The sequence below is a fragment of the Alligator mississippiensis genome, chromosome 1, assembly GCF_030867095.1.
Source record: "Alligator mississippiensis isolate rAllMis1 chromosome 1, rAllMis1, whole genome shotgun sequence".
Classification (NCBI taxonomy): Eukaryota; Metazoa; Chordata; order Crocodylia; family Alligatoridae; genus Alligator; species Alligator mississippiensis.
The window spans coordinates 478,583,256-478,609,620 of NC_081824.1; the positions used below are offsets into that span (position 1 = coordinate 478,583,256).

The window sequence follows — 26,365 nt, forward strand, 5'->3', positions numbered from 1 at the left end:
AAATCAGAAAGTGGGCGGCAGAGAAAGCAGGAGCGTTCTGGGAGTTCAGGACTGCCAAGCACTTAGAGGCAATCTGGAAAAACCTAGATGCTGCGGGATTGTAATGAAGACGGCGACAACAACAAAAGAGCACCAAATAGAGACTAGATCCTCAGTGCATCTAAATGAGAATAGCTCCGTTAAAATCAATAGAGCTCACGCCAGATGAGGGTTTGCATCCTAATGCTCCTTTGCAGGATTAAACTAATTGATATTTTCATGCAGCCATGCCACTGATTTCTATTTTTTGACCCCTCTGACTTTACTGCTGAGTCTTTGGAAATGCTACCATCAAATTCCAGCATTAAAAATGAAACTTTGGGCATTCAGGATTTACAAGGGTGCCATACTGACATGGTAGGGGACCCTGGAATAAGGGTCGAATCCCTGTGGACTGCAGGGAGGAAGATATAAACACTGTATCTCTGGATGTCGCTCTTGCAATTTCTGAATGCCATAGTGGCCCATTTTAAGGTGCCTCTGGTCATTCATTTTTCAAATGTATTGTTTTCACTGCATCTTTTAACAAGCCAGCCCTTGACAGACATGATAGTCGCCTGCCTCTTTACAGTCATCCCAATGCTGCACACTAGTATGGCCACTTCTAGTGTCATTGCGATGACAGGAATGGCATCAGCCACTTGCCACTCTCACAAGCTAAAGGGGAATCTCGTCATCTCTTTAGCTGCTAGTAGTAGGAGTACTACAGATGAATAGTCCAGGATCCATCCAGTAACGAGCGGCAGTATATGCAGGCACACACATGCATGTGTGCATACACATACACACACACCAGTTTATGGGAATATGCTCTTGCACTGATATTGTTGAGGTGCTGAGCACCCACACAAGCCAGGTTTGCTGGCAAAGAGACTGTCTGGGGTACGCCTGTTCCCAGAGTGATCCAGACCTACAGAGAGCAAAGCTGTGCACACACACACACTCTTTTTATAGTCCCTAGGGACAGAGTAACTTATTCCAGCTGAGCTCAGCCACATTCCCGTGGGGCTTGGTCCCTTGGCTTCTTTCCTGGAATGGGAGCAGACAGCTGTGCTACGGTAAATAGTCGGCTTTGGAGCAAAGGGAGTCAACTAACCCTTTGTTGCCCAGCTACTATTGCTTTTCCTGTCTAGGGCTGTCTCTACCGATGCAGCCTCACTGGCTAATTATCCCCTTGGATAACTGCCCTTACTCCGTTATGCTTCCCCTTAGGGCTGGATTCAGCTGTACAGGCTTACAAGTGTTGCCAGTCCCAGTCCTTCAAAATCATGCGTCTCCTGTGCCAAAATTAGGATTTAAGTAACCCCCCCCCCAAAAAAAACAGCCTGTGAGATTAAGACATAATAGATGCTTGCTTGTTTCTTATTTGCATCTTGCATTCATGTTTTCTAGCTTTCCCCCCAAGTGTCAGAACCAGCATTTTTCTTTTTATGAAAAATAAGAACTGAGATAGTCACAATGCCGGCCTCAGGGAAAACGGCGTCCTGGGCAAACTTGCATTTTGGTGCCTCTGCCGCTCCCCACCTCCAGTACCTCCCTCTGCTGCAGGCGAGCAGGCACGGGGTGCAGTCCTGCGGGGAGGTAGAGCTGCCCACCCTGCCCAGCCCAGCTCCTTCTGATCAGCAACTGGGGTAGGGATCAGACAGGGTGGGCTGGGGCAAGGGGAGAGCACTGCTGTGTATGTGTATGTGTATGTGTATGTGTATATGTGTGTGTGTGTGTATGGCACCCACCTGATCATGGCGCCTTGGGTGGTTGCCCACATCACCCACCCCTAAAGCCAGTTCTTGATCCTCATATAGCTACCCCTCCACCTTTCATTCCTAACAAACAACAATTATCTGGATGCACTCAATTAAATCATAAAGCTAGCAATACTGGCTCAGATATGTGCCAATTATTTCTGGTAGTGTCCCCGAGCCTCCACAGACTACACAGAAAGGTGGACTGATGAAAAAGGGCAAGGGGTATTTCTGTTGCCAGAGCTCAATAGATGGAGAAAATAGCAGATCCGTGTAATTTGTGGCCACTTGTCCTATTTGTCAAGTACTGTCCCCACAAGGGTCAGTACTGAACCCTGTGACCAGCATTATATACCTAATTCTTCCAGAGGCGAGGATTTCTTAGGGTGATCTCTTTTATTGGACCAACTATGTAGTTAAGATGGAGTTAGACAAGCTTTGCTTTCAAATGCAAGACATTATTTGCATTTGAAAGCTTGTCTGACTCTATCCCAACTACACGGTTCATCCAATAAGAGAGATCATCCTAAGAAATCATTGCTTTTCGCATACTTTCTGGACCATCACAGCTACAACATTACTCTTACACTACTATAATTCTTCAAGGCACAAAGACCAGTGTTATTTCTGCTACACCTTTTATACGATGCAGTAGACAGCCTGGCCTGAACAGGGTCTGATGAAAAGCTAGCAGGAAGGAGGATGGCAGCCACCTCCACCTCATTTGAGGAGACTGGTACCACTGTGGGAACTAGACTTATGCTTTCTAATAAAAGCAAGGACTTGACTCTGTGTTGTCCCTATCCAGTAAGTGGTAAAGCTTACTCATGAGTCACCCCTGTGTATCTCACAGCTAACCTTCCCTGAAGGTCATTCCACTATCCATCACTTGTAGTTGCGCTGGGGAGCAGCACAGCTCTGCCCCAGCAGAGTATGAGTGGTAAAAGTAGGATAAAACAAAAATAAATCAATATTTTTAACTGGACAGTTTTATTTATAAAGAATGTTCCATTTTTCAGATCATTATAACAGGCAGCTGTGTTACCAAGGGAACTATGAGGGAAAAATCAAGGAAGAAAGGTGGTGGAGATTACCATGAATAAAAACCAAGGGTTTTTCTGCAGATTAGGTTTGGTGGTAGCAGGCTCCTTAACTTTAGCTTTAGTGTATTTAATACACTTCAGTTGAGTCCCCTCTTAGACATCTCCTCTCAACGACAGTCCCAAGTATTTTAAGCTCTCCAAAGAGGACAGTTCTTTCTGGCTGTTGATTGCTCTCATCACCTTTCTCTGAATGTCCATGGTGTAACCAAAATGTCTGGTGCCGGCATGACAAGGTTGCTGGCCTGGCTCACTGCCTGGCTCTGACCTCCTCACCCTTGTTTCCATACTCTCTGGGTCCTTTGCCCTCAACAGTTATCTCTCCTGCCACGACTTGATGTTATAATTTCATAGGGAGGCTGCTCCCAGCAGGCAGATGCAGGTTTTGGGGAAGGTCCTTGCCTGGACCCAGGCCCTTCCCAGCTTGGCTCACTTTTAATCTGTTTGGGTCCTGCTGCCTGGGATCTAGTGCACCAGGACCCTCTGTTCTCAGGCTCCAGCTCTAGCCCCTCATGGGCTCTGGACCACTTGGCCCTTAAGTACCACCACTGCGGGGCCAGGAGTTACACTCTCCAGTCTTTGCTATCAGATATGCAGTCCTCTGACATGCCACAATTTTCCCTCTGAACATATCTGGACTCAACACCCTGGGGTCCTGGGCCCCAGGAGTGCTCTGAGCTGGGTGTCCCTGCTGCACCCCAGTGGCCTCCAGTGTCCCTTGCAGACACCCCAGTCTGCACATACATCAAAAGCATGAGCATCTGCTCCCTGAAACATAAAGCTCACATAATACAAGCTCCCTCACTGGGGTTATTCTTAACCCACGGTAGCGCCAATGTGAACAGTTCGAGGGACTTCTCTTGTGTTGCCTTATCTTTAGGCCCTACTCTTATCTTTAGGCCCTACCCTTATCTTTAGGCCCTACCTTTATCTTTAGGCCCATAACAGGCTACCTGTTATGTCAATTTTGATGAAACAATAGAACAGAAAGTGTCAAGGGTGTTAACAAGCCCCCGTTGTTGCACATTATTAAATAGTTACATAAGCTTCATGATTTCAAGGATGAAGATCTTGGCTTGCTTAGTTCCATGACACATAATTGCCATTAAAAATCATATTAGCCCTGCATTAAAGATAAAGAAACAGAAAAATGAAGATGGGTTGAAGAAAGGAAGGTAGCTGCAAGATCTGAAATATAAAGTGAAGCTTTTACTTTAAGAAGAGCCATCACAGAAGGGGTGAGCAAGCACACAGATTCTTCTTCTTGATTCTTCTTGCTGATTCTTCTTGAAAGCTGCTAGAGACATGCTCAGTGCATGCTTTTGTTAGCCACGCTGAGACCTGGGAAACTTGTACCACTGCTGGACTATTTAACACCTTGTTTTTAGCTGCTTTATTTTTTTTTAATTAATTTGTATCCACAGACAAATTAACCAAAACTAATTCCAAATCTAAGAGTCCAAAGCCATAAGTGGCCCTACTACTGGCAAACATCCTTCATCCGCACCTGAGGCTTCAGATGCTTTCAAAACCTTCGGCAGGAATCCTACTTTGTATGCCCCTGAATTTTGCTGGCCCTTAGCCATAAGGCCCTAAGAGCAAGCAAGGGAGGGGATTCCCATTTCCATAAACTGGGCTTAAAGCCTCTGCACCTCGGCGGGTACTGAACCATGCCGGAAAAGCAGTTCTCCCAGGTAGCCCTTCAGGATACTGCCTTCTTGGACACAGGTACACGGTATTTTCCCTGCCAGGTTAAGAAGCCATTACACTTGTCCTGAGTCTTATAGTCACAAGCTCACAGCTGGACTGGCAAAGATGTATGGATCCCTCTCTTTTGGGTGGCCTATAATACCCATACTAGACATGGGTCTTCAGAAACAGGGGGATAAGGATCCAACAGTATCAAGCTGGATCCTGGGATCCAAGGAGATGAGGCATGTGGCAGCCACAGCTATAAAGCTTGCTCATGCCTTTCTAGCTGTTCTCCTGGCATCAGTGTCTAATTACTTTGTTCATCATTTGGGACTAATTGGCAGTGCACCAAGTTTGCTCCATCTATTTCTGGTCTCTTCTTGTTTACCAGACATATTCTTACCACAGCCCTTGGGTGGTATCAGCAGACCTTTTTGTTTTGACTGAGTTCAGCCTTTTATTTTTGCCTTCTGCTGGCTTCTACAATTTTGTCACAGGCTAAATTGAACTTTTATGACACTGAACTGATTAAAGCGTAGGCCTTTGCTCAACAGCCACTAAATAATAGGTATGAAATAACACCCTTTGGCTTGAATGAGAATTATTTATTGGCCACCTCCAGAAAACAGGGCTTTGGAAAATGCACCAGAAATCCTTGAAAAGGAATAGAGATCCACATTTTTCATGTGAAGGAAAGCTCCCTCCTACAACTTAATCTTTTAAATGATCTCTTTTGTTATCCTGCTCCACATTGTTTAAACCCTTATTTACTTCAGTCTGTCTCCTCTTGTATCAGTTGTCTCTGACATCTCCTCCGTGCAGCTGTTCTTATCTCTTCCTCCACCCAGCATCCCTTTGTTGCCTCTCCTTTTTCCCTCTCTGCTCCCCTCATCCTCACTCCCCACCATTTACAGATGAATTTTTCATGCCTACAAACGTGATCTCTCCACTGTTTCCCATCTCTCTGGAGTGCAATGGGTCCCTAGGGGTCCCCAGGCTTGCATTACCAGTATGGGCTTTTCTAGCCCCGCACAGGTCATAAGCAGCAACCCTGCTTGCCTCCCCCTTCAGCATCAATTGTCTGGAGAGATTCTGAAATGATCGCATCTCTCTGCATTGCCTCCTATCACTATGGCAACCTAAGTGAGGATGTGCTGCAGGGATGCGATCGCTGCAGTGACTTTGCCAGGCTTGGGCAGGACATGTGAGCTCCACCAGGCCAGCAAATTCAACCAGGGGAGGGAAATGTTGGCTCCGGTTACAATTTTGTGCCTAACTGAGGCACGATTGGAAACCCGGCTGAACAGAAGGTGGGACCGGCTGCTTGTCCCCACTCCAGCAGATGCATTATTATGTGCTTTGGATCCGAGAGAGGTTGTAGGGCAGCGATTCCCAGCCACCGAGATGCACCGAGATCCTTTTAAGGGTGCCACAAGGTGCCACGCGCTGTTACCTGCACCAACATTTTACAAGATAAACCCAGAGATTTCGAACAGGACAGCTTTTACAATCTTTGTTTTCTCCAATGCCCGATGAACAGTGTTTGCGCCCAAAAGCTTGCAATGAAAGAATTGTTTTTTTGCAAAAATCTTGTTGCTCTAATAAAAGAGATCATCTCTACTACGAGTCCTGATTGCGATTTCAAATAGGTATCCATAACGCCGAAATAAATGGTGGCTGGTCGCTGATGTCAACTGCTGGTCGATGATGTCAACTGTGGGGTTGCTGATGTCAACTGCTGGTCGATGACGTCAACTGCGGGGTCGCTGATGCCAACTGCCGGTTGCTGATGTCAACTGCCAGTCAATGATGTCAACTGCGGGGTCAGTGATGTCAACTGCGGGGTCGCTGATGCCAATTGCCGGTTGCTGATGTCAACTGCTAGTCAATGATGTCAACTGTGGGGTCAGTGATGTCAACTGCGGGGTTGCTGATGCCAACTGCCGGTTGCTGATATCAACTGCTGGTCAATGATGTCAACTGCGGGGTCAGTGATGTCAACTGCAGGGTCAGTGATGTCAACTGCGGGGTTGCTGATGCCAACTGCCGGTTGCTGATGTCAACTGCGGGGTCAGTGATGTCAACTGCGGGGTCAGTGATGTCAACTGCCGGTTGCTGATATCAACTGCCGGTCAGTGATGTCAACTGCGGGGTCAGTGATGCCAACTGCCGGTTGCTGATGTCAACTGCCGGTCAATGATGTCAACTGCGGGGTTAATGACGTCAATTGCGAGGTTGCTGATATCAACTGCTGGTTGCTGATGTCAACTGCCGGTCAGTGATGTCAACTGTGGGGTTGGTGATGTCAATTGCGGGGTTGCTGATGTCAACTGCCGGTCAGAGATGTCAACTGTGGGGTTGGTGATGTCAATTGCGGGGTTGCTGATGTCAACTGCCAGTCGCTGATGTTAACTGCGTGGTCACTGATGCTAACTGCAGGGTCAATGATGTCAACTGCTGGTCGATGATGTCAACTGTGGGGTCGCCATTGGCACGACTAGGAGCATGCAAGAGGCCTTGCATAGGAGAAGAGCGTGAGGCGCCGGACGCACGGCTCTCCCTGAGGAGAAGGACCCCTGCCCCCTCCACAGCCCTGAGGAGAACCCCCCCCACCCCCAGCCCCATCTCCACGCAAGGGCTCCTGGGAGTTGGAGTCGCCCCCGCTACCCTAGCGCACCAGCCGAGTGGGACTCCATTTCCCGTCGGCCTCCGCGAGACGCCGGAAGGGGAGGGCGGGGCCAGGAGCCCGAGCGCCGCGCCATTGGCTGCGGAGGGGAGCGGGCGGAGCCTGATAGGGCGGCGGGCGCGGCGGGGGCGGGGCGGCGGCGACGGCGGCGGCGGGGCCCGTTACTCGCCCCCATGGCGGCGGGGCCGTTGGTGTGAGGGGAGCGCGGCCGCCATGGGCGAGTGCGGGGCCGGCGGCGACGTCAACTCCAACGTGCTGCTCGCGGCCCGCAGCACCGGCGACTCGCAGCTGGACCGCGCCGTGCGCCAGTGGCTCAGCTGGGACAAGGTGCGCGCCCCGCCCCGCCCCCCCCCCCTGCGTCCCGGGGTCTGTACGGGTACATCTGGGGGGAGGGGGCTGCAGGGAATCGATATTGGGGGAGGGGGCTGTATGGAGAGATGGGGGGGGTCTGTATGGGTAGATCTTGGGGGGGGGAGGGGGATGTATGGATAGATGTTGGGGGAGGGGTCTCTATGCATAGGTCTGGGGGGAGGGGTCTGTATGGGTAGATCTGGGGGGAGGGGGATGTACAGATGGATCTGGGGGGGAGGGGTCTCTACACAGTTGTGGGGGGGTCTGTATGTATAGATGTGGGGGGGAGGGGTCTGTACGGGTCGATCTGGGGGAGGGGTTTGTACGGATAGATCTGGTGGGGAGGGTCTGTATAGCTAGATCCGGGGTGGGGGTTGCGGTGCGTCTATATGGACAGATACAGCTGTCTGTGTCTGGAGAGATCGGTAGAGTGACGTCTGCATCTAAAGAGATCTATCGATATAGTTAGGTATCGATAGCTATGTCCATAGAGAGAGAGAGAGAGAGATCCAGTAGGCAGCCGTTGATCTTTTTGGATCGTGGCGTATGCGTGAGAGGTCACCCAGGCGGTCGACGCCTTTGCCTAGGCAGGAAGATGGAGGAGGGGAGGCTGCTCACACCCTCCGTCCCCTCTTCACGCGGGATCCCAGGACAGGACTGAGTCCATATGGCTGTCGTGATGTGCAGGTCCAGGCGTCACACCCAGGTCTCCCACATGGCAGGCGGGAGTCCAGCCCAATACCACAACAGTGAGAGTGAGAGGTCTGTCTATATAGATATCCATAGCTATTTATCTCTCTCTTTATCTGTAGAGAGACCTCTTTATATAGATACCGACGTGTATACCTAGAGATTCATCTCTCTATACATATATCAGTATCTACATACACATATAGACATCCATCTATGTAGCTATTCAACTACGTCTATGTATATAGAGAGATCTCTCTATATAGATATCTATATCAAGTGAGAGATATGTCTATCAATCTACAGATGGCAGATCTGTATGTACCGTGGTTAGTTTATAAGGTGCAGTCCTATCTGACCTTCTCCTGCTTTGTGTTGTTTTTTTTGCCAGTGAGCCCCGGAGCAGGTGCCCTGATGGCTCCTTTTTTCCCCTCCTTCCATCTGATACTCCCCTTTGCAGGGGCCATTTTGCAGATGAGAGACCGAGTGAGGGTCCCTGCAGAAGAAAAATAGAGGAAGGGGTGGTAACTGGTTTTCGAAAACCAGCTGGCTACCATCTGGTTAAAACAAGACAGGACGGCAGTGTTATTTGTAGGCATCTGAGTCTGGGAGGAAAGGAGTGAAGCATGTGCAAGTCTTGGTAAACAGTATGTTGTAATCTTGATTGTGCTATTATGTGCCAATTATACAGCAGTATGATGGGGGAAGTGAGGAATGCACTGACCAGCAGACGAACTGCTGAATGTATTGCCTTTTTTTTGTGGAGGAGAGAACAAATAATTATCAGAGAGAATCGTTCTGGCCCGAATTGCCAAAGAACCACTGTAAGAAATGCTCCTTCATATCACGATTTGCGTGTTCCAAGAGTAGGCATCCGATCTTAAAGGCAAACATTTTGAAAAGGGGAAATGCATTTGAAAGCAGGTCTTCTCTATCGCTACGTGCATGTTGGAAAGATTAGCCATCTGTAGGAATAGTGTTTTCACTTGCATCTTGATGTCCTAAAAATAATAAAAGCTGCATAATACTTCAAAGCAGAAACTTGCCACTAGCTGGGGCTATTAAGAAATTTCTCTGCAGGATACATCATTATATGCATCATGGCATTTGGATAGGGTAATTGAAGGCATCCCGCGTTCGCTTTAGTCACAGATAGGAGGCCAGATGGACCGTTAATTTGTTCTGATGTATCCGTTCCTTTGTGAGGGCTTGATCCTTCACAGACTTGTCTCCCACTGAGGACCAAATTGCTTACGCACATTTTTTGCAGAATTGGGCCTCTCTTGGATTTCAGAATCCTAAATGAGCAATTCAGACGTCACCAGGGTTTGTCAAGAGAACATTTTGTGTAGTATTAAATGCAGCCACCTGAAACATGGCATCTGCTTCATAGCGTTCACATGCCTATTTACCTGTCTATTTAAGATAGGAAGTAAAGAATCCCTTCTGTTGAAATAATTTGGGTTTAAAGGTGAAATGCAATTAACCACGGTTCCAAAAGATGTTTTACTTTGAATCGTACGAAGCCCATATAATTTTTCCTCATCTAGACTTTTTTATATTTAAGACTAATGACTAAACACATGGACTTCAGAGAGTTTCATCTTCTAGCAAGCAGCTTTTTAAACATAACTGTACCATAACTAGATAGGAGAAGGGCTACATAATTCAATAACTTTTTATAAAACATTAAGAGTAAGAGTGAATCTTAGCCCACAGTCATGAATCTAGCATTGGAGATTGTCTAGCTACTTTTTTCATTAAAAGGACTTTCCTGGCTAAATGTATACTTATAAATTCCTGACCTGTGTTAGTAATAATACCTTACTTTATTAACATATATTTTAATACTTTTACACTGACAGTTATTAAAGCTAACCTTTTTTAATTTCTCATTTGAGGAGACTGGGATAGTCAGTACCATTCTGTTCCCACCTGCCACAGTTAGTTTCACTTTGCTAATTCTGAAATACCCAGGCGACTGCACTTTGGGATGTAAATGCATGGCAATTTTAAAATCCAAACATTAGGTCCGTCTTGTTAAGCTCAACCATTTCTAGTAAAGCCAGTGGGAGTTAATAGTGCATGTGAAGTGATGTAATTATGGTGATCCAAGAAATGTCTGAGATTCAAGGGGTTCTTTGTGGTATCTTTTATTAGACCAACTGTTATATTTGGGAGAGAAACTGGACAAACTTTTGAGCACATAATGCCCTTCCTCAGGCCTGTCCAAAGGCTTGTTCAACCTCTCTCCCAACTATACAGTTGGGCCAATAAAAGATGTCACAAAAACTGCTTGCCTCTTGCACAATGGGTATTTATGGCATTCTTGCAGAAATGAAATTAAAATTATTGAAATGGGTGAGAGTGGTGGCTGGAAGGGAAGCAATGAAATAATTTCTGGCAATACTAGCATTCCTTTGACATCTCACTGAATGCTTTTAACAAAATATGAAGGGAGTTTCTCCATGATTACCGATCTAGCTATTCTCAAAACATGCTACGTAAAAGAACACGGCCACAAACTGAAGGTGAATAGATTTAGATTGGACATAAGGAAGAAATTCTTTACAGTGAGGTTGCCAAAATATGGACTGGGCTCCCAAGGGAGGTGGTGCTCTCCCCTACCTTGGAGGTGTTCAAGAAGAGATTGGACAGGCATCTGGCTGGGGTTACCTAACCCCAGCGCTCTTTCCTGCCTGGAGCAGGAGGTCAGACCCAGTAATCTGCCAGGTCCCTTCCGATCCTAGAAATGTATGAAATCTATGAGAAACATTGAAGATTAGACTTTATAAATGATAAATAAATAATAGATTTTACTTGAAAATATTTTTTGATAAGATTTGCAATAGAATTCAAACTAAAGATGTTCCAGTAACGTTTAGAGAACCGAATTTAACTTACTACATTAAAAAACAAACGATCAAAAAACCCCCCTGGATCTTCATGTTTGTGGGATTTTTTTTTTTTTGCTTGTGATTTAAACTCCTGCAATTGTGATGGTTTTCCACTGGCTCTGGCATTTGATCAAAGAAAAACCTGTACTGTGTCCGCATGCCAGGGAAGCTTTTGTTCTCTAATGCTGTTGGAAAGGATTATTTGCCATCTCTGTTTTTTGAAAAAACAGTTTCTCAGGGTGCTGCGTAACACACAGCTGCAGTCTTTTTGGATGGTTATCCAAACAATATTAATACTAGGGCTTCTAAATTTGCTGGTGACTGCATCTAATTCTTTTTGTACATCAACAGATACTCTGGTTATGTCCTTCAGGAACGATAAGCTATAATTTGTGCTGCTGCTTCCCCTACCCCACTTTTGGGGGTACTGTGCTTTCCCGAAAGCAGCATCAAATGCAGACTTATGCACAAAAGAAATTTTGACTAACACAAGTTGTTACTCCATACTTTGCTTTTATCTTCCCTTTTTCTTTCTCTCCTTTTCTTCTCTTCTTTTATAATTTTTCCTTTTATTGCCATATGTCGAATTTTACTTTTTCCGGAAAAAAATGTTTTTAAATGTATACACTAGGGCAGAATCCCTTTCCATTATATTAATTCTTATCTCTAGACAGAGTAGTGGACTAAAACTTCTAGTCTTTTGTGCTGTGACCATGTCTCCCTCTCCGTGGTCCCATCTTTGTCCTTTCATCTTTGTCTTTCACTTTACTGTTCTTCCCCTTCCCTGCCAAGAGTGAGTTTAGGCACATATAGCGAACTGTCACTGGCAGGTGCGTTTTGAGCAAGACGTCTCCTTCATGGGGCTTATTGTAGGATTGGGGTCTCAGTTGTGAATCAGTAGGCTATTTATTTTCATTCTGTGGTTTTCTAGTGCAAAATGCTGCATTTGTTTCTTAGGCCCCCTCTATACGTGCAGGTAAAGAAAGGCATGATTGCATCTAATGTGTGATCCATACCATTGTGCCTCCTGCCTTGCCACATGTGCATGGCAGGAGGCATGACTGTGGGGTCATGCTTTAGATCCAATCGCACCTTATTGCTCGTATAATGCTTCCCCTGCATCGGCAAGAAGCAGGCTCCCAGCCGCAGAGGCCGTGGGCCGCTGGGACCAAGAGTCCCGCAGCTGACTGGGTTCTCAGTGCTGGCTGCACCACATGCACAGTTGGGACCGAGTGCCCCATTAGGTACAGGACTCTTGGTCCTGGCTGCCCATGAGGTGCATCCAGGACCAAGAGCCCCATCAGCAGTGGGTATTCTTGGTCCTGGCTGTGCTCCTATGCAGCCAGGACCAAGAGCCCCGTCAGCTATGGGACTCTTGGCCCCTGCAACCATGGGGTGCTTCTAGCTGCGGGCGTGCATGGAGCATCCCCATACCATTGTGGCTGGGAGACTACATTGGCTGCAATCTCGCAGCCCAGGGCATGCATTGTGCTCCCCAGCACTTGGGAGATCATAGTAGCTGCCATCTCTCCACAGACTGCCCACACATGCAAATTAAAGCTGTGTAGAAACCAGCTATAAAGTTATTACATATTTTCAAGCAATTACTTTATAGCTAGTTGGACCTTTTTAAGGTGGGATAGCTAATTGGCACATGTAGGCAGTCTAAATTTATTGCGTCATGAACCAGGCAATTGCACTATAAATATAACGTGTAGAGAGGGCCTCAGAGATGCATAAGGCCCCTTTTGGATCATTTATGTGGTTCTTGTCACCAAAGGACCTGGTCATATATTATGTAGAGCTGGAGGCTTTCAAGGATGATTCAGCAAGATCACAGCTTCGCATCTGTTGGAATTTTCCAGGTTCAGTAGTACAGCTCACTAAGGATTTGCAGCAACTTCATAAAAACACGTTGGCCTAAAGGGAGGCATCATATAACTCTGGTTGGAAAGTTGTAGTAGTTAGGGTGAGCACAGAACCTCCCTGAGCTGTTAAATTTTCAACCAGCATCTAAAAATAAATGCTTTTGCTCTCCTTGGCAAGCTGCAGGTTGGTTGCTAATGAGTCCCTGCAGTGTGGTGGGAACATCTGATTCTTTCATCAGGCTCTCTGGACCTTTATCTCTTGATTGCATGCAATAGAAAGTCATAAGGGTTGATAAGTAGGGGATCTTCAAAGCAGGAATACAGATATCATCCTGCACCTGAGAGAATTAAGTGCTCTGCAGTATCAAGATTGCAAAGCAAGTCCCTGAACAACACACAGGAAATTCACTGGGGTCCTGATTCTGCAGTAATTCTGGATGTGCAGACTTCTGCAAAGACTCCCAGTCACTTCAGGGGGCTGCATGCTGGTGCAGGAGTGTGCCTACATAATGCTCACTGCTGTGATCCATGGTGTTCTTGCTTATTCAACAGATACAAAACAGGTGAGCACTTGTCGTGCATTGCATATTATTTCCATATTCTTTCCTGCTATAAAATTCTGTTGGCAGATGCAATTAAAATGGGTGCAATGACATGCTGATTGTCTAAAGACTGATAGTAGGGCTTGCTATACAGACTTGTTCCTAGAAAGCATTTCAAGCGGGCTTCTCAAAAGACAAAATACCACCGATTATAATTATGTCTAGAAGCCAGAGACAAAACGTGTAAGTGCCTTCAAAATATATCGTCATAGTTTAAAAGAAGTTTATAAATAAAGGCAAAGCGCAAAAGGAAATCAAATGAAAAGAGCAAAACTGGAAGACTGGAAATAGCTGACCCAGGTAGATTTTAGGGCAGCAAAAATACCTTTGCAAATAAGGCAACAGGGAATATGCAGACCAGAGGTAATGCAATATTTTGGAAACTAATCTGTGTTAGCAGTCAGTCCTGAAAATTAACAAAATTATGTTTATATTGGTAGATGCTATGTTTCGAGTCAGAACCATGCAAAGGTTTGAAGAGTACATTGCCATACTGTATTGTATGCTGCAGTCTATAAGTCTAGGGACAAATGTCTCCTTGTCTAAGACAAGCATGCGTAATATTTGCTTTATTTCTGAGAAAAAAAGTGACTAATTTTAATTGATACATAATAACTGAGTCCATAATTACCCCTTGATGAAAACTTGCTAATATACTTGGTTCTAGGGGATTGTGGCTGCATCCACACAAGATGCTGACTACACAGTCTTTTAGTACTTGCATACCCAAGTACAGGCAGTCCTCAGACTTAGGATAATTGGTTCCTGAAAACCGCGTCTTAAGTTGAAACGTTGTAACTCGGAACCAGTTTTCTCTTAAGAAGCAATGTTATAAATGGGGGGCTGGTTCCTGAACCAAGGCCCGATACCCTATTTTCACCAAAAATACTCCACAATTTTGTACTTGATCAATTATAGACGAGTAATATAGCTACATTAAAATATTTATATTGTAAATAGCAATCATATTGATTTGGAAGGACTTCTTTGAGGTGACTTTGCTGGACTTTTTGAAGGGCTCTTGGCTGGAGTCTTCTCAGGAGTCTTGGCTGCAAGTTTTTCTGGAGCCTTGTCTGCTTTCTTAAAGAAAGTGTCCAAGCAAGTTTGGACAGATGTTCTCCAGGGAGATGGGCAGTGCAGTGAACTTGTTCACTGACATGGCATTGCATCAGATCAAGCGTTGTAAGTTGAAACTGGTGTTGTAAAGTTGAAACAGGGTGTCAATTTATAAATGGTGTAAGTGAGAAACATTGTAATTCGAAACGTTGTAAGTTGAGGACTGCCTGTACTAAATGACTGCGCAGTAATCGGCCCCGCACGGCTCCTTGGTGACATTGCGCAGTAGCTTGTTACTACTTGCAGTAAGCGTCTTGTGTAGACATGGCCACTGTGATCGAAGGTGAAGTGCTATCTTTGTTCTCAGAATTAAATTCAAAAGGCTGAATAGTAGCAGAAATTGAAATCTTGTATAGAATTCTATACTTGTCCAGTTGTATTGTGTTGCATGAAATGGTTTTTGAAAGTCGACCAAAATCAAAGATTAAAGACTAAAAACAGTCCAAACATTGGCCTACTGATTGCACCCAAAGACTGTATCAATATCCAGTGTGGTAACCCAGGGGAGTAGGGGGCCGCATGAAGAAAAATTGGTATGGTGGAAATGTTCAGCAGCGAGGTTGAAATGTCTGAGAGGATAGACTGTTCTGCCTGTTGTTCTTTTTTTGGGAGTCCTGAATTTGTCACTGAAGCCATGAATAAACTTTATGGCCACAGCCGCTATTGTAACTGCCTATTGTGTCCCACAGATTGGTCATGACCCTGTTGAGCCTTCATCAGCTTGATCTTCCTTCCCTGGTTTCATTAGCCAAGACTATACTTTTTGCAAAACTACAGTTACACGTACGACCAGAGAGGCAGCTAAAGGCAGTATCATAATTGGCCTGATGCTGGTACAGGTCCGTCAGGTCTTCAGGTGGCTGCCACGATGATTTGCTATGCCAGTCTGTCTCCAGCAATGAGGTGCTGAGTGCCAGCGCCAAAGACGGGCTGTATTTGCACTCTCTCTCAACTCTTCTCCGTTTCAACTCCATAACAAAGACAGCAACAACTGTTTCAGGGAATCTTGTCTAGCTTCTAAGGATATTTTTCTTTCTTTTTTGTATCTTTTAATAAAACCTTTTTAATGGTGATTGTTTGCCATGAAACTAAGCAGACCAAGGTGTCTGTAAGCAAAACTGTGGACCATGTTGACTTGTTTGACAGTTTTACACTGACAGGGACTTTCTCACCATTGCCTCTCTCTCCCTTAATTGTCTAAGACAGTGGTGATCTAACTTTTGCCCCCACAGTCCAGATGAGGGGTGATGGGATAGCACAGGGCCTGATCCTGGCATGAGGGCCAATACATCATTCAGGCTATCTCCACTTGGCCTGCATACGTGGATCAGACTGCGTGGCCTTGGCTTGCCCCTGCATCACAGATTGGGCACAGTGGCCTCATGCTGCCTCTGCCCAGCTCCTGGGATCGGGCCCCAGGGCCTCCAGTGTTGGGATTGGGCCGTGGGGCTCCATGTACTGTCCTAGACTGGGATTGCACCCTGTGCCACCAGCACTGGGCCCCATGCTGCTCTGCATGCCAGATCCATGTACAGAGTTGCACTTTCTGGCCCATGGGCCTCCACACAAGCCCAGAAATTTGGCAGCAGGGGAGCAGAGCCACTACTCCCCCACTGCCCAACTTTAGGACCTGGGAGGAACCCTGTGGGTTGGGTGAGACAGTGCTGATGGCTGGTTCTGGCCTGTGGGTTGGGGATTGAGCACCCCGGTTTAAAACAACCATTTCCATTTTTTTAAAACTTTAAATATTTTTCCTCTTAGTCTAAATTTGAGTTGCCTCTTTAAAGATTGCTGTTCTTTTTTCAGGGGAAGGAAAAAAGAAGCAAAACCTATGTCAGTTGGGTAATTATGAAATGTTGCATTTATGAGACTAGATGACTAAACTCTGTAGCTAGGGACAGAAGTTACACACAAACCAGTTTAAGTGATCAGAAACTAGTTAAAACCTGTAATAGATGTACAGTGCACATAAACCAGTTTCAAAATGGCTGAAACTGGTTTAAGATAAACCTGGTTGAATGTAGTATCAGATTTAACTGATTTAGGTCAGACCGGTTTATGTAACTTCTGTCTCAGACCCCTTCCTGGTTCAAGTTAAATCACAGTCCCCCAGCATCCTGTGCTGGGCTGTGCTGTCTGCTCACTGCCCCTCCCAGGCAAACTCCTGCTTGGGCCTGGGGCCAGGGAAGGGGGGCTGAACCACCCCAAGTGTGGAGCTGCCATGCCCTGCTTGCTTACTGGTGGCAGTGACTGGACTATAAATCCCAGAGGCATCTAGAAGCAGGAAGAGAAAGTGATTAGCAACCCTGTAGAGTCCTGCTAGTGTGATTCTGGACTGCAAATCCCAGAGATCTTGGGGGGCAGCAGAAAGAGGAAGTGAACACACAGCCCATGCTGGCTACATGCCAGAGACCCGTGCTTTACCGGCCCCCAGCTTCTGGCTTGAGCCACTGCAGGTATGTGGCTGCGTTTCTTGAATCAAAAGTGAATGTGTGTTCATTTGCGTATTGATTCAACCTCTGCATCTTAGACTAACCTGCAAAGACTGAATCATTTCAACCTCAGGCTTTTTGACTGTCTGTACTTACTAGGCATATACGTGTCCCAAGCTATCATGTACCTACAATGGGGCTTTGTGACCACTTACAGTGGGCAAGTTAAAGAGCACAGGGTGAGAGACATAGGAGAGCAAACAAAATGAAACTGGAGAAAGTCCTAGGAACATTTACTCACTGGATATCACAAATCTCTGTAGCAAACAAAGGTCTTTAGTATAGTTCTTAAATTGTATGTTTATAAATACAAGGGTAAATCTTTTCTGTTTAACATTACCTAGCTACTTACTGTATTGGTGGAAATGCTGGCATATTGATAACTGAAAAATAAACAGATGCTTCTATTTTTATTGGGGCAATGGAATATGAAACTCAAGAACTTTGTATAAGTGTCCTTACCAGCATAATGCTTTATGTATTAGATGACTTAACTGTGCAGCATGAATGCCAGGTTCCCTGCTGTTCCAGAGGGTTTTTTTAAACATATACTGCAGAATGGAATTATTTTGTGTCTTGGGGGATGATCCTTGTTCCATTTGGAAATGGTAAAAAAAACATCCATAGGTCTGCCCCAAGTGTGGATCTGGCTCCTGCACCTGTAGTTGTGAAATTTCCTGCAAAGTCACTCTTTGCTATAGAGTTATGCTCCCAGAATGAACTTTGAATAATAAATAATCTTCCAGCTCATGTAGTTGGGATAAAACCAAATATGGTCAGTGATCTGAAGTGTCTGCAGAAAGCTAGGAACAATATTTGGGAGAGGTATGAACTACCTTGTTAGAATTAGTTTGGACACCTGATCGTGGCAGTTAACGTGCAATTTAATATGATCAGTAGTGAAATAGCAGAAACACCCAGCTAATGTGGCAGGCCACAATTCCCCAGCTGCCTCTTCTTTCTCAGGTGCCAAAAGCTCTCCCCCACCCACAACTGCCTGCCAAAAACTTACAGCTTTCCGTCATTTTTTTGCAGTCCATTTCTATCTTTAGAATGGTATTGTGCAGCATGTTGAAAGTGAAATTTAGTTTTGTGGTACTCCATCTTTAACAGAGCTGTGGGACTGAGATTAAACTGAATGCTGCCGTTTTGGCATTGAATTGAAGATGTCGTGCACTTTGCTGCTGGGGATTGTCACAAGTTCCTGGAATCTGGTAGAACAGGTGACTCTGAGGGTTTCGTCGGTGGGCACACAACCCTGATGTGTATGTTAGGCAAAGGATGCAGTTTATGCCTCTGCTCGTTCTGGTGTAACTCAACCAAATCATTTTGTATTGCAAAAAGAAATGTGCTCATCTGCTTCCCTTGAGTCCGAGTCTTATTGCACCATGATGTATTGGAGTGCCCAGTCTATAGACCAAACACTGTGCTCAGTTTTTTGCAGAGTTATAACAGCCAGTGTATTCCTCCCCTGGGATAAACTCTGGATGTGCAAGGTGGTCAAAAGCATTCACAAGAACACACAAACAGTGCGTGGTTCCCATCTCTAAGGTCTTTCAAATATAGACACAGCTCTGAACCATCCTCACTCAGCCACTTGCATCATTTGGTACATTTTCCTATAAAATGCTAACTTTTGCATGCTCCCAAGTTTAGAATAAAGCTCAAAACAAAGTGCCTATTTAAGGAGATAATCCCACAGCCTAACTCACGCAGTCAAGCAGCATATCTATCAATTATGTAAAGCATTGTTTCCTTCACTGAGTTGATGGTAAAGGATTTTCTGAACATGCTTATTGGAGTCTACTTGAAATTGGATCTTGAGCATTGCTTGGTCAGCAGGGTGAAACAGAAGGTCAGTTATCAATGTGCATACCTCAGAGTGTCTTCTGATTTAAGCTCGAAACCCGTGAAGCGTCTTGATGTTAATAGACCTGCATAACCTTTGAAAGGGATCTACTTCTGTGAAATCTAAGAACGGTTTCCCTTGTTTTAGTTTCCGACTTCCATTCCCTGCAAATGTATTTACAAGACCAGCACACAGGCTCCATGGGAAGTTTAAAAGAAATCACCTTTTTCTGTGGAGACTTTGATGCGAAGTGCAGTATTAATTTACAGACAAATCGATGTGTTGCATTTTGCCATAGAAATGTTGATTCAAGGCTGCATATTTCTGGTGGCGCTTACTTGTGGTTTATGAAGCTCCCCTAACAATTTTGTCTTACTTTTATTTCCCCCAAAAGGATTTTTCCTTTCCCATCTTGTTTTCCATTCAGCTTCCAAAGAATATCCCCAAAATATTTTTGTTCCCTATCTCTTAGGTTGTTTGAAACCTTTGGTCTGATTGAAAAATCTGCAAAGAAAAGTTGCCTATACCTGGGATATCTTAAGTTCACAAGGATGGTGCACAGATCCCATTGCAAGAATGCTTCATCTTTCGCAGAGATTTTTTTTTTTCTCTTCTAGTTAGATCAGGCATGCACAAAATGTGGCCTTGGGGCCAGATGTGGCCCGCTAGGCCATTCTATCAGGCCCGTGGGGCCCCTAAAAAATTTAGAAAATTAATATTAATCAGTCCTCGATGGTTTGCCGAAACTCAGTAAGCGGCCTTCTGCCCAAAATAATTGCCCGCCCCTGAGTTAGATAGTGGTGAGCAGGCTGCCCTCTCTTATTGTGCATGGTAGGGTATTGCCTTTGAACAAAAAAAGCCTTTTTTACCCCATCTGGCTTCTGACTGTGACTGAATAGCATGGGCTGGTACCTATAAAAGTGTATGCTTTTTGAACGAGTTAGCCTCTAAGGTGCTACCCCGGCCTGCCTTCTGCTTGAAACTGTAATAAAGGGTTTCAGGAAAGGTAGAAATATAGTAGAAAATCAGAAATAATTCAAACTAGTTCTACATTTCCAAGACAATGAGAATTCCTTTATTTTGTATTCTAGGCCTTTGTGTTGTGAGTAATGGGGCACTGTGTCACAGCAATGGTGATGACTCTTAGGAGGAGGCACTTCATTGTACATCTGTGTTTTACTGTAATTACTCTGACCTTCAGTTTTTAAACTAATCGAGTTTGGTATTAACGTCATTTCTCTGTCTGCATCTCCCTTATTTCCCATAGCCTGGAGAGCATGATTCTGTGCGCTTGCTCCAGCTCTTAGGTTAGCTGTATGAAAGGTCTTATCTAATTTTAAAATAATGCATTTAAAAATAAATCTTCTTGTAGAAGGATTGTAATTAGTGAAGGGTTGGAGCTCATCTGAGTCTCTTTCAGCTGTGTGTGTAGTCTGAGTTCATGCTTACTTGGATTCTCGTCACATAAATGGAGTGATGCATAGTTTTACTAATCTTCCTTTGCTCTCTCTCTGTCTTGCTGTCACTATATAAATTTGGTGTAATGGTATGACGACCTTTTAGCTGTGGGCTTTTAATGCTGAATGTGGAATCCATATCAATATCTGTTGATAGCTGGGATTTTTTCCTCCTCTTCCTCTCTTTTAATTCATAACTTCAAAAAATATACTTTACTTTTTTTTGGAAATGCTGATTTATTGAGTAAGGCCCTAATAGGCTAGATTCTAACTGGGACATTTTTGGCTAGCTGTCTGTCTTGGTTATGCATGAATTATATAGATCTCAGTAAACACTTGGCCCATGTTCTGTTTATTGGTAAAATATGCATTAATGTTGTGACTTAGTTATACAACTTCATTACTCTTGCAGGATGTCCTGCTCTAAACTCACAGTAGTTGTAACTATTGCTAGTGTCAGCAGTGTCATGGAGAACAGGTTACCTGTGGCCACATGCTCAGATAAACTGCTATATTTGTGAGCTATTTTAAAAAAGGCAATATTAAATTGCATGTTACATTTTTTTTTTTTTTTCTTTTTACCATTCAGAGGTTATGTCCCAGTGATTGAACCATTTCATTAGGTCACCCTTCAGGATCTGCATTGCTTTATGTTCCTTTCTAATAAAGGAAGATTTGGTTTTGACTGGAGAAAAGCAACGTTATGCCATTTTTATCTTTCTGGAGAAACATCCTTTCTGCAGAGTATGTTGGTTTTCAGTGCTGGACGCAAAGCTGTGTCGGGCCGGGCTGGCCTGGGAGCTGGCTGACCTCTTTATGGTAAATGTCAGTGGTGTTCACCCTCATCTTTCACATTCCAGTTGCCTTTTTTTAACCTCCATTTAGGACCCTGCTTTAAGCTCCATGCTCTAGGCAATGGGATTTTATATTCAGCGTATGCATATTGTTGAGTTCTTTGGCTGTAATCAAAATTATTTTTTTGTAACTATGCACTAATTGCATTACAGTTGGATTTGCCTTGTAGATGAGCCAGTCTTAAGTTTTGGCTTCTGCTTAACCCAGCAAGCTGGCAAAAGGTTATCGTTCTACAACACCCAGTTTAGGGTGTTCTCTGCTCCGCGGCTTCACAGGGTATAAAGACTTCATATGCTTTCAGTATAAAAGCATGGACCTTTTTTTGCCTCGAGCTGATTTTTTGCTGATTCACAGAAACTTAGTGAATATGTCTTGAATGAACTTCAAGGCACTTTGTAACATGGAAGTATCCTTCAAGGACTGTATGGATCAAGCATGTGATATTGAAAGTTTGGACAACTTTTATTAAGGGCTGTTCCTTCTTTCCCCCCCCCCCCCCCCCAAGGTAAACTTGGGTCACTCTGTTGTGTGCACAGTTAAAGTAATTGTATGTAATCGAAAAACCCTATAAGTGAAATGACAAGGTTAGAGTAGTTTGTTCACTATTAGAATCAGAAGCACTTTGTACTATAAATGTGGATGTACATAAACAGAGATTAGAGCAGTAGAGTGATGAGAGACTAGTGGTAATTAGTAATGATGATACATGATTGTGTTCTTGCCAACCCTCAAAAGACAGACATGATTTGAGGCAGCTTTTGAAGTCTGAAGAGACAAGCTTTTTTCTCTCCTTTCATTGCAAACAGAAAATGAATAAGAAGACAGTCAAGCCCCTTCTTCATTAAGTTCCAAATTAGTACAACTGACTATAAAGTGAGGAAATAAGCATTGAACTTTAGGTAAAATTGACTTGTATTTGCCCACTGCAAGGCTGTATTAATATAGTACCTTTGATATGGCCTTACAGTGCCACAGAAGTAAGTAAAACAGCTGGAGTTTTAAGGGGCTGACCTCTGATTTTTGCCTGGGTCAGTGCTGAAACACTTAGTATAGGGGTGGGCAACATCCGGCCCACAGGCCAGATCAGGCCTGCAGCAGACTCTTTCCCAGCAGCCCCAGGCTCCCAGCCAGACTCCAGGGAGACCCCAGGAGTGCGGGGCTGGGCTGAGCCAGGCCAGTGCTTTCAGCTTTCTGTCTGTCCTTACTCTCATGTCACGCTATTAAACCAAGGGGACAATGAATTAGCGTTATAATAAGACCTGCTCATCCAACCCTTCCTTCAGGCTATTTCCCCAAAAGCTTTGTTTTGGCTCTCTCTGTGCCCTGCTGATGTAGGAGTGGAAACTACCAGCTGATGCGGTAAAGGAGGGTGATCATGGATTTTGCTCTTGCTGCAGCTGTATAACCATTTGGTGAGGCTGGAATATGATCCACACACATTGATATTTTTTGCTGGCAAGAAGCCGGCAGTGTGTGAGAGGAGCCTGTTCTTTGCCTGGTGGATCATCAGTCTGCCTGAGCATGGTCCACTGAATCAAGTATCTGGATGGACGGGGCTTGGCTGTACCCTCTTAACTGCAGCTTTACTGCCAGAGGGCACAAGGAGTTTTGTGTCTCTTTCTCTCTGTCTCTCTAAAGGTTTCTCTTCCCATCCTACCTTTTCCTATAACTAAAATAAATAGTTCACAGTGTACCACCTGCACTGTGTTGCTTCAGCATTTTTGCTTTCTACAGCTTTTTGCCTGAAAAATGCCCTAGCCATGCAGTCCTCTCCCTTGTTAGACTCGAGGCTTACTTGGAAAAGACCAGCTTTTAGTTTTCATTTGTTTTTTTAATTACAAAAAAATAATAGAACAATTCTTCTCTCTTAAAGGGCTCAGGAAGACCACAACAGGGAAGAATAATTTTAACACTCGGAATTTGTATTTGAAAGCTCTGGATTTATCTTGTGAGTCATGAGTTGGTGTTTGCACCCATAACTGAACGGCACCCTGCAACACCCTTGAAAGGATCTCATGGTATCGTTTGTTGAGAATCACTGCCCTAGCCATTCTGCCAGGCTGTTTTTCAAGTCATTGGGTTGTAGAAAAGCAGAGCTGGAAGGGTTGTCCAGTCGCGCCCCCTGCATAAAGAAGGATCATCCATATCCAAACCGTCCTATACAGACCTGTTGTCTAACCTCTTAGCAAAACTGCAGTCAACCATGTTACAACCCCAAGACATAACACCCTAACCTATCACAGGTAAAGAGGAGGACCCTGTGTGCTAGATGGTGCACGTGGGGCTGGGCTGAAGTGGCATGGGGCCCAATGATGCACTGACCCCACAAGAGACCTAGCCTGCAGACCAGCCCCGCACCAATCATCCGGTCCACAGGGCCAACACATTGAGCACCACTGGATTAGTCAACCAAAATAGGTCCCTACCAGCCCCATTTTTTTTTTCTCATTCTACACAGCCTGGTCAAATGGCATGGATGAAACATGTTTCTACATCCCTTAATTTTTACATCTGCAGGATGAGAGCTTTCTGTCTGCATAATTTCCAAGGTATGCAGGGCAAAATAATTAATGTATGGGAAAAAATCAATTGTATACGCTGCTTTATATTCCAGAGATACATAATTCCAACCTCTTTCATATGCTCGAGGCAGTGAAGTGTCTCTAGCTGAAAGTTGTCTCTGCTTGCATACATAATGGATGTTCATAGACACGAGCTTTTCCAATAATGCTAGTTATCACAGCTGTACAAACAAACATGCACCATTTGTTCTTGAAAAGTTATTCAATGTGCAAGGTAAATATGAGTGGCCTGATTTCTGGATTCATTTTAGCTGACTGGGAGGTGCAGATGCATGAAATGCCTTTCAAATTTAGATCAAGAACTATTTGTTTAGCAAGCCTTGGTCTAAATGTGGGCCTATTTATTACATATAAGCACATAAATAAATGCACTTTTCAAGAGAGTTGGAGAAGCACAACAACTTGGTTTAGCTGAAAAATTAGCTACTAAATTGTCCTAAATTTTCTTGGACTTGCCACTACCATCTCCAATGTTTGGCATTAAAGAGTTGATGAATAAAATAAATCTTTCACGATTGCTTCTTTCCCTTTGAGAGATCAGCTCAGTCACCTTTCTCAACAAGATGGAATATCTTGGCATTTGCAGACTTCCTCCAGATCAGAAAGATATGAACATATGTCTTGGCTGCATCTAGCTTCATGCTTAGTCTCAAATGCACAGCTTCTGGAGTTGTGGATCTGGATCAGGGTGTACTTGCAGTTTCTTACAGACACGGGCAAATTACAGGCTTGAAAGCAAGCAAAGCCTGGACAACTTCAGATTAATTATCTTTATAAGACAAACTGCCAAACAGTCACATTTATCTCCGTCATGCTACCAAGGGCATACAGCAGGCACTTGCAGAATTGTAAACATTCAAAGTTAATCAATCAGGTGGACTGATGGCATTGATTAAAAGGGGAAAAAATATTGGGGAAAAAAACAGCTTTAGAAAATAAAGCCAGGGTTAGAATACAAAGAGCACTGAAGGCAGGTAAAAAATGTAGAACAAAGAGCACTGTAGGCAGGTAAAAAATGTAGAACGGCAGTTCCTGCTGTGGGAGGGCAGACTGATTGGAAATGAGCCAAGTACAGTAGGTTGTTGTGGAAGATAAAAATAACTGATGGACTTCAGAGCTTGTCTATTTTGAAGGCTTTACAAATACAGAACGAGCATGAGGAAATGTAGTACTACACATCTGTTTTAGCTTAGATGACAAGGTGAAATTCATCCCTGTGGCTAATTACACGGAGAGGTCAGTGTTGGTTCAGGGATGAATTTGGCTTAAGATGCTCATGTTCTTCCCACTGAATGCCATCAACTACTTACAGTGGTCCTGGATTCTGTCTGCCAGTACTAGTACTACCTTTCTTGCCGGTAGTACAAGCAGAGCAAACAATATGATAGTCACAAAATTGCAGGTAAGTTGCCCTATTCATAAATTATCTCTATTCAGTAAAAAATTAGATAAAGAAGTCTAGGGAAGTGAGTGCAGAGGGCACAGGGCAAGTTGCAAGTACAAGTGATGTGAAGAGACTGAAAGAAGGTGTTTGGGGCAGACAGTCATTTGGGACTGAGCAGAGATGGTCCAGTCAAAGCTGGGCAGTTCTCTTTGTCCTAACAGATCCCTGTTTTGGCTGGTCTGATCATTTGGCTACTCTTTGTCTATAGACAGGCATACATTTCAACCTTTTTTAAAAGGGAGGAGGAATGCAGCTGAATATTTCATCAGCTCTTGCAGTCAGCAATACATCAGACTGCAATACATCAGGTGTTGCACTGTTAGCAATACAAATGCTCATATAAGCAATGCAAGTGGGCTAAATCACTGCAATTTTAACCCTAAATGAAACGGGGATAAAGTTGCAACAGTTCTTCCACACTTGTGTTACTACAGAAGCGTGCTTAAAACTTGCATTGTACCAGCTTATATTGGTATCATTCACTAGGATTTCCAGGCTACTCCATTATTTTTAAAAATTATTATTGTTCTTTGCTTTGTTTTGACACTAACACGTTTTCTTGGGTTGGGATCTTATATTATCTTGTCCCCAGACCACTGCATCTACTTTTAATGTGCATTTTACTGATTTTAGTCTAACGTTATTCCAAACAGAAAAATATAGAACTGATAAACATACAGAATACAAGTGTTCTGGCTAGTGAAGTCACTCACTAAGTGCCTATTTCATGATGGGCCAATGTGTTCGCTCTATTGGCTAATTAAGTGCAGTCTGCTGACAAGGGATTGTGTCTAGTTTAAAAGACTAAGGTCTTAATTAAAGCACCTGGGACCTATCTAAATAGCTTTAAATCTGTTTCTTATCTTAATAGTTACCTCCAGTAGCCTATTCTGGGGGGAAAGG

At 44.3% G+C, this 26,365-nt stretch overlaps 1 protein-coding gene across 1 annotated transcript in view; it reads left to right on the forward strand.

Annotated features, from left to right (window-relative positions):
* The first annotated feature begins 7,403 nt into the window (after positions 1-7,403).
* The window catches only part of PGM2L1 (phosphoglucomutase 2 like 1), a 54,776-nt gene continuing 35,814 nt past the window's right edge, over positions 7,404-26,365 (forward strand). Inside the window, exon 1 of the mRNA XM_014607447.3 lies at positions 7,404-7,586. Coding sequence (XP_014462933.1) covers positions 7,473-7,586 — 114 coding nt within the window. The 5' untranslated portion in view covers positions 7,404-7,472. The remainder of the gene's footprint in view (positions 7,587-26,365) is intronic.